General features: G+C 40.0%; 1 protein-coding gene across 1 annotated transcript in view; it reads left to right on the top strand.

The window, feature by feature from the left end:
- Positions 1–13,906, top strand: part of DCAF1 (DDB1 and CUL4 associated factor 1) — a 49,574-nt gene that overhangs the window by 26,608 nt on the left and 9,060 nt on the right. The window contains exons 15-22 of the mRNA XM_054387164.1: positions 842–1,040; positions 1,719–1,801; positions 2,939–3,023; positions 4,380–4,613; positions 5,157–5,250; positions 5,718–5,822; positions 6,596–6,669; positions 7,898–8,002. Of these exons, the coding sequence (XP_054243139.1) occupies positions 842–1,040; positions 1,719–1,801; positions 2,939–3,023; positions 4,380–4,613; positions 5,157–5,250; positions 5,718–5,822; positions 6,596–6,669; positions 7,898–8,002 (979 nt within the window). The remainder of the gene's footprint in view (positions 1–841; positions 1,041–1,718; positions 1,802–2,938; positions 3,024–4,379; positions 4,614–5,156; positions 5,251–5,717; positions 5,823–6,595; positions 6,670–7,897; positions 8,003–13,906) is intronic.

Below are 13,906 nucleotides of genomic sequence, written 5' to 3'. Positions count from 1 at the left end.
ACTGTGGAGTATCCTTGGAGATAAAAGTGTTTTAATTCAGCAGTGATGAGTGGGGAGAGCCTTCAAAGGCATTTTTAGAAGGCATTCTGTTTCTCTTGTCCTTAGTACTGACCTGTGGTAACTAAATCACACTTTATTTTCAGTATCATGTTAATTCATTAGTAACATTGGCTAATGGATAGCTCTTTGTTCTCCTTTGGAAAATATGTAATGCCAGTTTTGCATGAGAGCATAGTGTGGCCTTGAAGATGGTTTGCTGATAGATGCAGGACAGCAGAATCTGTGTTTTGCTCTTGGAGTGCTGTGAATTCAACCACAATTTGCTAGCCTTTTTATGTGGTCTTTCTTTGCTGAGGTTAAATGGGAGGATGCCATAAAGGTTACAAAAATAGAGATAACACATAAATGGAAGAATCTTTATGGTGAAAACAGTGTCAGCTTGGGAATCTGTGGTGACAGGTGGTTATTTGGCTGATGTGCCATGCCTTCTGTTGAGTGTTTCATGAGTGTTTAGAAGTTTGCTAGCTGTCTGTACTTACCCAGGTGACAGCACTACAGGTTTGCCATTAATCCAGCTTTGAAGGTGAACTTCCAGGTGCTTCAACTTAATGATGTGTTTTGTAGAAGTACTTAATAGGGCAAAACAAACCCTGAAATGTTGCTCAGCTGTAACATGCTCACTTGAGTGCTACTATTACAAGTGACACTTAATCTTGTCCTGGTTGCGAGCTTTAACTTTTGTACCTACATGATTTTTAAGGCCTGGATGTAATATCACCACAGCATTTCAGTTTTGCTTTTCTCTTTTTTTTGGTGACTCTTGTATTTTTACTTTCTCTAGGTTCCGTCCGATTTCTGTGTTCAGGGAAGCAAATGAGGATGAGAGTGGCTTTACTTGTTGTGCATTTTCTGCAAGAGAACGATTCTTGATGCTGGGTACTTGCACAGGGCAGTTGAAACTTTATAATGTGTTCAGTGGACAGGAAGAGGCCAGTTACAACTGCCATAACTCTGCCATCACGCACCTTGAGCCATCCAGGGTGAGTAATTAAAGACCTATTCAGAGTTCCGTTTTAGGCCTGTCTGAATTTAGTTGTGCATTTACACAACTAAATGCACCTACTGGCTGCTCTGCAATGCCTGTCATTAAAGTACTTGTAATAGTTACATAGTCTCTCTGTGTGAGTTCTGCAATTATGTTTCTCCTCCCAAGATAGCAGAGAAGATGCACAGTGTCTGTGTGCCTTCATATGTAATGAATATATGTGTCTGCATGTGGAAAAATGCTTAAACTGACTCTTTATTTAAGATAGATGTGAGATAAGATACCAGAGTTTATATAACTTCCCTTTGTTGGGGAAAGACATCTTCTTGGGGATAATTCTAGGAAGAAATAAAAGGTAACTGATTTCTAAGATGATCAAACTCCACTCACAGGGCATCAAAATTCAGGCATGGATTATCCTGATTTTTGTCTACTATTACTGTCCCATTGTTATCTGTAATGTTTTCTTTGTCTGCCAAGGGCTCTTTATATTTTACATAGTTAGATATTTAGCCGCTATCCTCATGGGAGTAGTTGAGTAAGCACCACCATATCTGCTATGGTTCCTAGATTAATCTTTAAAGTATAAGTTGAAGTGTACAGGTAAAATAACAATCTCTGATTTTGCTGGTATTTTGCTTTTCTCCCTCTCCACTCCAATCTGGAAATACAGGATGGATCTTTATTGCTGACATCTGCTACATGGAGCCAACCTCTATCTGCATTGTGGGGAATGAAATCTGTCTTTGATATGAAGTAGGTATACTTTGATCCATATGTGGGTTATGTTGTGTTTAGAAGAACTATTCAGTATAGGTAGAAGCCCTAACAACAAACTATGAAACAACAGTGTAGAACAGCTCTTAACAATGTCTCTTGTGAAAACATGAAACATGCTCCCTTGCTTAGGTTTTGTATGGACAGCTTAGCTAAATTCTAACTACCTAAAGTCCTGCTGAATGGAAGATGAAAGCAAAGAACTTCTTTACAGTAAGGGTGGTAAGACACTGGGACAGGTTGCCCAGTGAAGTCATGCATGCCCCCTTCCTGGAGGTGTTCAAGGTCAGGTTGGATGAGGCCTTGAGCTACCTGGTCTAGTGTAGGGTGTCCTTGCCCATGGCAGGGTGGTTGGAACTGGATGATCTTTAAGGTCCCTTCCAACCCAAACCATTCTATTAATCTATGAAATATGCTTGTATTTCTCTTCTCATGTTTGTAAATTTATCTTGACAATCTTTCTGTAGCCACTTGCAGGATTTTACTTATATAGTGATTTGCATGAAATTTTCAGCTTAGGATACAAACTATTTCAGATGTGGATAAACCTCTTTGAAATTGATTTAATTGCTTGCAGTTATTCTTTTCCATGAAAAAACAAGCAACCAAATAAAAAAAAAATCACCAAAACCAAATGGGTGGAAGGCTCCTAATTTTAAAAAGGTTTGACTGTTGTCTACTTTAGTTGTAAGCAGCAGTTTTGATGTGACTTGTTATAGGCCAGCTAGAGAGCATAATTCAGATAAGAAGTGTAAGGCCTCAGGCCTGCATGTGTGTCTGAATGCTCATGATGCTGTTCCTTGCTCCCTCCTCTCAGTGTTATGTTTGCAACAGACCCTGCTGGTGACAAACCTATGAATTTGCTGCTTGTGGTTTTTTCTTTTTTCCTTGTCTGCTGTAAAAGCTGTATCTGTAATGGATCTTTTTCTGCAAGTGCCAGTGGCGCATTTCAGCATTGTAGCATGCTATGGGCAGCAGTGGAGGAAAAGCTTTTTATACGTTTTTAATTTCTTCTCCACTGTTGAAACCTCAACTGATGGTGTTGGGGTGGTGTTTGGTTCACTTGGATGATTTGAACCTGCAGTTTCTTGACTTCTTTACTGCATCTATCTACAGGCATTCCTTCCCTGATGACCACTATGTGGAGTTCAGCAAGCACTCTCAGGACAGGGTCATTGGCACAAAAGGAGACATTGCCCATGTAAGTACCGATAAAGGTCATGGTTATGAAGCTGTGACAAGAACATAATTCTTTACAGAATATTTGTTAGCAGAGCTGGGTGCTAAGGTGCTCTGTGTAACTGGCAAGCTAAGAGGCTTTAGAGGAAGACTTTGAAAGTGTCAAACTTAGTCATTCCAAGTCAGCTGAAGCATAGTGCATAGCCTCTGTCATTAATATTGTGGGCAACTGTAAAATTTACTTTGCTCATTTGAGAGAGATCATGCAGGGCTTTCTTTTTTTAGCTTCCCCCCCTGAAGTTTCCTCCTTTGCCTTATTTTTCAGTAATAAAAGTTCCACTGTAAACAGTCGCTCAGTCAACAGCTGTGGGAAGTGGCCTATTCAAAGTGTCGTCCTCATATGCTCTTAAATTTGCAGCATGCTTTTGGCTAATTTAATTTTACCAATATATTTTCAGAGAACATTGTTGTAGTGTTTTATGTGAATACCTGTAAATTTGACAGATGCAGGTGTCAGAGTGCTGCTGCTTCTTCTCAGTGCTAATCTGTGTTCATTATAGGTGCTGTCTCTTTTGAATGAGTTTTTGCATAAAAATTGTCATGAAACTTAGTCAAATTATTTATGGGTTTACTTACTGCTTTGATTTGTTTAAGCAAACTATCCATCCCTGCCTGGTTTTTAACTTAGATTTATCTGGAAGTCAGATCAGGTTGTGTATTGTTTTTATCTGGTAAAAACATTTGTTTTCCAGTTCTAGTGAATTTTTTCCTCTCTGTGAATCTGAACAAGAGCTAGGCTCTGAGGGATGTTACAGACAAATTTATCCAAGAAGATGGTCATAAACCATTCATACTAGTTAAAGCCCCTTTTATCTCCCAATGGTTTGCTGGGACAAAGCTCAGAAAGTTGCCTTTCCCTGTAAATGCCAGGAATTTTAACTCCTATTCTGTAATTTCTGGCTGCTTTTCCCCTTGCTGTTTGCTTTGGAGATTTTATGTTTGTAAATACCATCTGCTCTGAAAGCGGTTCTGTTCCTGAAATATTCTGGCTAAGTGGTACCTTGTGACAGCAGCTTCACAGCCTGCTTACTGTAATGGGCTTGGTTTCTTTGAAGCTAATCCTGCTTGTATTGAAATATATCAGCCAACCTGCAGTAAGCTAAGTACTGGCCAAAACATGTGGTGAGACTTGGTTCCAGCTGTGAAAAAGAGGCCTAGTAGGAAGGGTTATCTTTGGAATGCTCCCACTTGACTGAAAAAGCACAATGGGAAATGGTGTGTTTCTGGAAATAAGCTAGAAGGGGGAACAAAGGATGATCTCGGGCACAGGTGTATTACAAATTGTGACTAATCTTTCTTTTTCTTTTTAATCTAAAAGATCTATGATATTCAGACTGGCAACAAGCTGTTGACTCTGTTTAACCCAGATCTTGCCAACAACTACAAGAAGAACTGTGCCACCTTTAACCCCACTGATGACCTTGTCCTAAACGATGGTGTCCTCTGGGATGTCAGATCGGCACAAGCCATCCACAAGTTTGACAAATTCAACATGACCATCAGTGGTGTTTTCCATCCCAATGGGCTAGAGGTCATAGTCAACACAGAGATTGTATCCTTTGGCTGCTGTGGTAACTGATGTGCTGAGGCCTGAAGAGTTCATATTGATAGACAAGTTGCTGTTTGTAAAAGTTGTATGAATGAGCACGACAACCTGTGCTACCGGTCGTACATGCTAACAAGTCTTTGTGAATCAAATGAATAGGGACTGTCACACAGCTAGCTGATTCAAATCTGAATTCTGCCTCTATTAGAGCTTAGAGGAAGTACTTAACAGAGAGAGAGAGAAAGATGTTTTTCTTTTCTAGTATACCCTGTGATACCTCTGCTCTTTTCCCATCCCTTACCAAGATCAGCCTTGAAAGTACTGCAGTAGCCTTTCATGATTAGGAATGACATTTTCAGTAAGAGTTTTTTTTCTTTTGGACATGTGGAAGGGATTGTGGTACTTCAATCAGACTCCACGTTTGTCATATTTGCAAGAGAGAAGCAATGAGGTTTCTTAAACACAATTAATCAGCTTTGTTTGCCACTGTGCTGAAAAGGGAATAGGAACTTCTAATTGTTTCTTGTTCCTTAGCCTGTGTTTTTTCAGTGGGACCTCCGAACTTTCCATTTGTTACACACAGTACCTGCACTGGATCAGTGTCGTGTGGTCTTCAACTATACTGGCACAGTCATGTATGGAGGTAGGACTTCAGTCATATTTTACTCTTCTTAATTGCCTTTGGTTTGAGATAAATAGATGCTTGTTCAGTGAAATTGGAAGCTTCAGAGAATCTGTCTAACTCCAGGTCTTGCTGGCATGCGTCAACTGCGATTTTTTCAAGATGTTTTTCCTACTGTGTTGCTGACAGACAGTTTTCTCTAACATTGCCAATATGACAACTCCTTTGTGAGATTAAAAATCAACCTATTGAGAAAGGCAGTGTATATAACATTTTCTGATGATGCTTAAGAAAATAATTGTCCTGTGTATTAAGTTTCAGTGACCTGCAGTATAAATAAAGGCAGCTCTGGAAGGGGCGATATTAAATGGGTCTTGCTGAGTGATTAAATAAAGAAAATTCATGTCAGAATCCGATTTGATCTTAGGCTGATTGATAATAGTGAAGAATGGAAGGTGGACTTGTGGAATAATCTTTCCTTGTATCAGCTATGTTGCAGGCAGATGATGAAGATGACCTTCTGGAGGAGAGAATGAGAAGTCCCTTTGGCTCTTCTTTCAGAACATTTAATGCAACTGATTATAAACCTATAGGTAAGAGAGGGGCAAATAGCTTGGTCTGGGGGTTTGAAGGTGTTTTAGAAGTTCCGTTTACTAACATTGATTTCCTCCTCTCCTTTGCATATGTGACAAAACAAATTCTGCTATGACCTATTTGAAACATGAGTTGGGTTTAATGCTGCAATGGGTTCAAGTATCATAGGTATCCTTCTCAGTGTGTAATTGCCTTCAGTAGTTCTGGATTTATTTTCCTTTCCCCTTTCCAAATAGGGCATAATCTGAAGATAGTAGGTCATTTGGGCAAGATGTCATTGGTCTCATTTCAGTAAGGGCTTTGTTGTTGTTTTCATTGTAGTTCTGTTTTCCTTTCCCAGCAGCATTGCCCCATGCTGGTAGTTAAAAAAACCTGTCAGTTTGGCCTTCAGCTTGCAAAGCTCCTGGAGCTAAGCTAATTGCTGCCACAGATACAAACAAATGTTTGTATCACAACTCAGTTGCTACCTATCCTGGAAGGTTATCTGTTGTTTGCTGCATTCAGAGAAGTCAATAAATATATTATCAAGGAAGAAAGCACTCTGCAGAGCAGGTTAAGAACTTATCTGGTGAATTTTTATAACAGTCTTCAATATTTCCATTCTTTGTTACAGGTTGAATTAGTTACAGATGTTCATTACGCTTACTTCAGCTGTTGTTTCTTGTCCTAATATTTTATCTGCCTTTAGCCATATATTGTTAGATCTTTTCTTTTAAGCAAGCATTGAGTAATAGGCAGCTAACCATTGAGTTGGTTTTGTGCTCTTTTCCAGCTACCATAGACGTGAAGCGGAATATCTTTGACTTGTGCACAGACAGCAAGGACTGCTATCTGGCCGTCATTGAGGTAAGGAAGCTAGGAATAAACTGATCTCTCTGTGTGGTTTGAGTGTGATGCTTTTTTGTTTCTTTCTGAAACCTTCAGAAGTGATGAGCCTCAGATTCCTACTGTTCAGTTCCTAAGCAGTGGTGGTGTTTTGATGCTGGTAAAGATGCTGTTAAGTTTTTTGTTGTCCATCCACAGCAGTCTTGATTTTATTTTTTTCCTGCCTCTGACTCCTTAAGCTTCCAAACACATTCACCTCTCTTCAAACACTTTGAACTTTAAAATGCACAGAACTTTTCCTTCTTATGAGCATAGAGAGAAATGCATTTTTTCCTATTTATAGCAATAATTTGCTATTAAAATTTGCACTGTATTGAGTAACTGGGAAAAACAATCCTCCTGGGGCTTCCCATGGAGCTTCTATCTGAATCACTCTTACTGTTCTTTTTTTCCTAGCAAAGTTCCAGAAGCTAAGGATTTGAAGCAAAACTTTACTGAGTGAAACTTCTGGTTTGTTAATGGTGAAGTAAAATTAAACTAATGAGTCCAGCTCTGCCTAATAATTTCAGTACTCAATTTCTTGAACCTGACTATGTGCTTGTAGTGACTAATTTAAAACCCTGTTGGCTTAGTGCTCTGTGCACCACTGATCCTTACAGACCAAAAACCACAAGACAAGAGTTTGTAGTAGGGCAAGCTTCACAGTTAGCTGCTGAGGTTGGATTTGTCAAGGTTGTGAGGCCAGGATAAGAAATTTATTTTATAGGAGCGATTGGAAACATTACTTATGGGCATGAGGCAGCAGTGGTTGCTGAGGTGCCAGACTGCTGTCTTCTGGAACTCTTGCTATATATGAGGGCTTCTGGCATTCTCTTGAGGCCTGTGATTCAATGATAAGATAGGGAGTCAGATGTGAAAGGAAGCAGTTCTCACCTAACCACACACCAACGAGAAGCCTGTGAAGGATCCAGTAAAGGTTTGTTAAATCTACTAGTACTTACATGTAAATTTAAATAGTAATCTCCTCTAACTTGGGGATGTCAGAAGCAGAAAATAGATATTTACATCACTCCTGGGCTGGCCCTTGATATCAAAAAAGACTGTTTTCTTGTGCTAACTGTACTGCAGCTAATTACCTGAAGGGAAGGGTTTTGATAATGTTTCTGTGTTCAGGATGAAGTATAGCATTGAGTATGGATGCTGAGCTTAATTCCTGGGGCTAATGGCTGTGTGGGCATCTCTTCTTCAGAATCAAGGGAGCATGGATGCCATGAACATGGACACAGTTTGCAGACTGTATGAAGTGGGCAGGCAACGTTTGGCAGAAGATGAAGAGGATGAAGAAGAAGATCAGGTGAGAAGCATAACAGTGACCTGGTTGTTCAAGAATAGCGGTTGTGACCTGGTTGTTCAAGAGCAGCAGTTAATCATCTATGTGAAAGGCTAGAGGTGTTCATTTACTACCCATGAAATACAGATGCCTCATTTGGTCTCAGCTCACGTGAAAAAGATCACTTTACTGTCAATGTAAACTAAGACTATTGGTGCAGAACTTGAGTGAACAACAACTGTGCACTGTAAACCCACATGATAATTTGCGGGTTTTTTATTAATTACCCCAGGTGTCTCTTGTTCAGAAACTTTGCTGATTTGTTCTGCTTGGTACTTAAAAACTATTTTGACATCCAATAGAGATAGTAATGTTTGAAGTGTTCCATTTTTCAATTCCCAGTCTCATCTTTGGGCAGAACCCATCACCAGTTTCTGAATGAGACACAACTTGTGATTAACGCAGTGAAACTACACAGTACTTCTACACAGCAAATTGCTTTAAGAATTTTCAAGAAATCTATAGGTTTGCATTGGGATGTGTTGGTTTTCCTTCTCAGATAACCCATCTAATCTCTGGCAGCTTGACAAAATTGCTAAGAGCTGCAGTAAGTGCTCCTCAGGGTGCAGTTGGTAGAATACACAGTAGCACAGAATACTTGTTGCAGTACAAGCAGATTTAAAGATAAATTTACAGCTTTTTGGGCACCAGGTGTTTTGTGTTTTGAACAGGCGAACACCTTATGCTTCCGTTCCCTGAAGATTTGAAATATGTTACCTGCTCTTTGGTGTCTGCATTCTAGTATATTGTCATTTTATCTGTTATGAGAAAAGCTGACTTCACCTTTCTCCTCAAAATACCAGAAGATAGTATTTATTTTATTTAATTTTTTTAGACTATGTCTCTGAATCTTCTTGTTTCTAGGTTAAAACTTTCCAGTTCAGAAGACTGGATAGCAGATCTCAGGACAGAGTAATTTTCTTCGCAGTTAGTTGTCTGTTACTTCATTTTCACTGTAATTTTGAAGATAAAGCAGTAGCTGTTTTGTGTCCCCAGTTTGCTGTTAGCACAGTTTGCTAATGAACAATACCCACTCTCACCATTGACAGTGGCCAAAAAAAAAAAAAAGAAAACAAACGACGAAAACTGTTAGGGTTATTGAATCTCTGAACCACTACTGCAACCCCCTGTCCCCCTGCTAGGTGGGAAAAGGAGGAAGAAGAGAAGGATCTGGAAGGCAGATAAGATAGCAGAAAACCCTTGCACATTTAAAAAAAAAAAAAAAACACAACAAATTTGATGAAATAATTAAAAAAAAAAAAAAGAATTGGAATGGTGAATGTGGCGGGCAGGGGAACAGACAAATCACGAACTGCACCCCCTGACTGAACCAAAGCAAAAGGACAGCACCTCTGCCTGGAAGTGGGGAAGAGGCTACACAAACCTGGAAAGGAAACTTTGCCAGCTACAGGACGAGTCCCAGAAATCCCTTTTGCTCCCAGCTGACTTTTTCCTTTTGCAGTGAGCAAGGTGTCAGCATGGTATCAAATAACTCATTAACACTCCACTCTCCCTCCTACCCACCCCCTCCCCCCCCCCCCCAGCTTGCTCCACTGTGGGGCCGTGTGGTAGTCACTCCCCTCCTGGTGAGACTCTCCAGCTTAAACCAATGCAGCTGCCCTGTCCTCTCAATGTGCTACAAGGTTGCACTTGAAGGGTTGGTATTCTTATAAAATCAGTGGTTGCTGTTTCTATCCCAAAATCAAATGGATTCAGTTTAGGAACTTTGAGGATGGGTGAAGAGTAGAATTCCTTAGGAAGCAATGAAGTGGGGGGAACTTGCTGTTCCTTCCAAAGCGTTTCTGTTTTCTAGCCATGCAGTGCTTGCCTCAGGCAGGAGTTTCTATTTTTGTCTCTGCTAACAATTATTTTATTACTTTCAGTGTATTTTAGTAACCTTATTAATTTTCTTCATAAAATCTCAAAAGACAGTTGGTAGGAGAAATAGATTTTGCATTGTACAATGATTAACAAGCAGCTATGAAGACATTGCTTTGCGATATCACTGGTAAGTGTTGACTCAAGTGGAGATCTGTATTTGTGTAAGAGGACACAGTCTGAATGCTGTTGTTTCCAGGCTGTAACTTTGAGCACCAAGCAGAGATAAGGTGTCTGTCATCTATCAAATGTGACTGGGGACACTTCCTGTCTTAAGAGTGGAGGTGGCCCCAGGTAGAATTTAAGTATCCTAAAAGCTTTGCTGTAAAGCTTATGGGGAATTCAGAAAAAGCTGCTCTGGGATTGATTTGCAAGGTAGGAGTGATTAGTCCATACTGTGTATTTGCTGCCTTTACTGGTCTTTGTTTCTGGGGGATATAGATGTTTGCTAGATAATACCTTCGAGGGATTGTTATAATTTTCTTTAGTAAGAGCGATTTGGTTTTAATATCAACAACACATAAGAACCCAAATTGAATTAAATCTGTATACATTTAGCAGAACACACTAAACCCCTGCTCTCTCCCCCAAAGCTCTTCACTGCTGTTCTTTCAGGTTTGTCCTAGCCTCGGGTTTCCAAATGTAGCTTTTATCTCCATAGAGACATCCAACACTGAGCTAGAATGAGTAGAGCTTTTCCAGAGCAAACATGAAATCTCTGGCACACTTGTCTGTTAAGACCAACAAGAACAATTTGTTTTCTGGTGAACTGGACTTTTCTCTGTGTGTGTGTGTGTGTATATATATATATATGATCACACACATGTAGGTGTTTACTTCTTGCCTACTTAGTTTCTGTTACTTAGGCTTTAAAAATTTTGAAATAAGCTTTCAAACTTGTTGAGGCTTCTCACAAATATTCTGAAACACCTTCTGGCTAAAAAAAAGATGCTTTCTGACCTTTTTTGTGAAAGTGGTGTGGGGGTAAATCCATGAATCAACATTAATGTTATCCCTTTGGTCAAGATTTTTAGAGCAGATAGGAATCTGTTTAGCCCCTGACTTCATGCTCATATGTATATTTGTGTATGGTCTCCATGGGTCCACTCCTACAGTTTTCTGCCTGTACAGAAAGCAATAAGTACTCAAATAGAAACATCTTTGAGGGGCAAGCCTTGCTTGGAAGTTATGTGATGCAGAATAAAAGCACTTTTAAAATTGTGCTTGAGATAGCTTAAGAACTCTGGAGAAAAATACCTGTCTGACTTTTTTTACTTTAAACTTCTGTGCCTCAGTTTTGATAAATGTCAGCTGACAGCTCTGCCACAGATTTTTGAAAAGCAGAAGAGTCCTTCAAACAAACCAAGCAAGGGTACTTGGCCTAGGAATATTTCAGTTCCTTCTCTCACTAAAGCAAAGCAGCAAAACAACTGTAATACTCCCCTTTCCTCCAAGCAAACTTTGTACAATTGACTGATCTATTACACAAATCACTTTGAAATGAAATGATCAGGCTGATTTAGCTGGCTTGTGCCTGGTCCTGCTGCAGTAAATGTTTATGGTTTTGTTTGGCATACTTGAGAATAGGAGTCCTGTAGCAGGGTTCTTCCTTGGCTGCTATGCTGGCCTCTCCTATGAGGTCTCTGGACAGCTGCCTTTTCCTAGTCACAGCCAGTAATCCGGAGTTGTCAGCCTTGTTAAACAGAACCAATGCTAAATGGGTGTTGATACTCTGTGGTTGGTACTCCAGTAGCTAAGGGAAAGTGAAGCTGTAACACAATTAGCAAGAGCTGGCTTATGAGCTTTATTTTGTTGGATGTTTTACTCCAAAAATACCAATCTCTCTGCCTTGAACTTTCAGGAATTTTGTGTATTATTTTGCTTATGGGTGAATATCTAAACAGGTCCATCAGTGACTGATAGTCTCACAAATATTTACAAACCTCTGTTTGGTCTGTGGGGAAATAGGCAGAGTTTCCCGTTCTTCACTCCTGCAGCAAGATCGTCTGCCTCTTCCTTCTCTATGTACAAGTGTTCTGATACACTCCTTCAGAGTCAGACTTAGCAAAAGTAAGATGGGTATCTGAGCTACTGGAACAGCTGCTGGACCATCTCTTGCTTGGTAGGTCGCTTAATTCTTAATTTATTTTCCTTTCTTGGCCAATTAATATCCATCCCTTGTTACTCAGTAATCTGTCTTCTTAGTGAGGCAGAGAAGGAATTTCAGAGGAAATAGTGCAAAGGAAAGTTGATGTGCTGATCTAGCCTGGAAATGGCACATAGCAGGTGCTACGGGCTAGAAAAGGAGACGCAGAAATACTCAGTGATCATAAAAGCTAAACCCAAGGGATTTGGTGACCACACAGCAGATTCAAAACTGTGCAGCTGGAGTCTGGATGATGTGATCTGCTGAGTGAGTTACAGGATTTCCAGTCTGTGCATTTTTACCTCTCTTTTAGTTTATCCTTCCATATTAGTTCCATAAGGCCTATTTTTCTCTCTGTGGTAAATGTGGATGATGTTGCACCTGTGAGGCTGAAGTAGACTTCTTGGTTATTGTCATGTTCAGAGAGATGTATGGCTTCAGCAGCAAATTGCTTCATCTCCTATAAAGTGTGTTCTATTTTTGCTGGAACTGAAGAACTGTTAATTTCCCTGCAGTGCCTCTGGGCTATGGGAGTGGTGATGATTGGTGTGTAATTAGTTCTTGCATTGGTTAGAAAGTTTTAGGTGACAGGAAGTAAAAGCTTTGGAGATAAGGCAATAAGGACTTGAAGATAATCACTGTTGTCACATGTGGTTTTGCCAGGTTGGGGAATGTTGGGGAATGTTTTTCCTCAGCTTCTGTGTGGTCTTTGTGATCTCAGTTCCCACTTTTATTTCAGGACTTTCCCCCTATCTGCCTGCAGCAGCAATGCCACTGTACTTCCATTGCTGTTGCCTGATACAGTTTGTTTTCAGGCAGATACTCTCTTGCTGGGGAAAAACCCCACAAACCTTAATCCATACTGGTGTATGTATTTGAGAGCCATCAGGCCATGGTGGTGCTTTGTCACTACAAGCTCTCATCAGGGACCCTTAGCTTTTCAGGAGCTGTTCCTGTAACATTTGAAGATAGGATTTGATTTGAATTCCTGCTCAAGATGAAATGATGTGCAAGATAATAGCTGGGAACAAGTATTTTCAGACAGGTGTCTCAGCTGATAATAATATACCTTTGTTTATTGCACACTGTAATAGAAACCCCTGAACTTAGTTGCAGCCAAGGAGGCTGAATGAAGAGTGGTTTCCATCAAAGACCTTTTTACATAGCAGGCACGTCTTTTGAACAGGCATTCTCCAAAACAGGTGTTTTTAAAAATACAAAGTTTTCCCAGTACCTGTACTTCTCTCCATGTTTTGAGGCTGTACCAAATAACTCTGACTGCTTTAGCCCATTCTGATTTTTCAGAGTTTAGTTTCACTAGGTGACAGTGCAGAGGAAATGCTTGGAAAGGGAAAATAACTGTAGTGATCAGAAGGTTAGACCTAGTATTATGGGGTAAACCAACTTCAGCAGGGATAAAAACATGGTCTGCCTGTTCAGTGACAGAAATCAGAGGTTGATTTCTTCCTCTTACCTAAAACATCTTTCTAGAATTCCCAGAGTAGCTGAGCTCCAAGAAAACAGAAGTTGTCTTAGGTGTGATGAGAAATGTCCGCTAGAAACTTGAGTGAGAAAAGGTTCAAATTGTCATCCACGGAGGGAGAGTTCTTTTACTAGCCAAATTTTGACTTGAACACACCTCAAAGAGGACAGTGAAAAATGAAAACATTTCATAGGCAAACCCAGAGTCAAGAGAGTCCCAGCTGAACATGCCCAGTCCAACAGAGCCCCAGTTACTTTAAAGTTTTTGTTTCTCTCTGTCATGGATGGTTTTTCATTCATCACAGGCAAGTAGTGATTGCTAGACAAGCTAAACCTGCTTACATAGGCTAAAAGAATAACTG

The sequence above is a fragment of the Indicator indicator genome, chromosome 15 (assembly GCF_027791375.1).
Source record: "Indicator indicator isolate 239-I01 chromosome 15, UM_Iind_1.1, whole genome shotgun sequence".
In the NCBI taxonomy this organism is placed as follows: domain Eukaryota; kingdom Metazoa; phylum Chordata; class Aves; order Piciformes; family Indicatoridae; genus Indicator; species Indicator indicator.
This window is presented reverse-complemented; position numbering and strand designations above follow the sequence as displayed.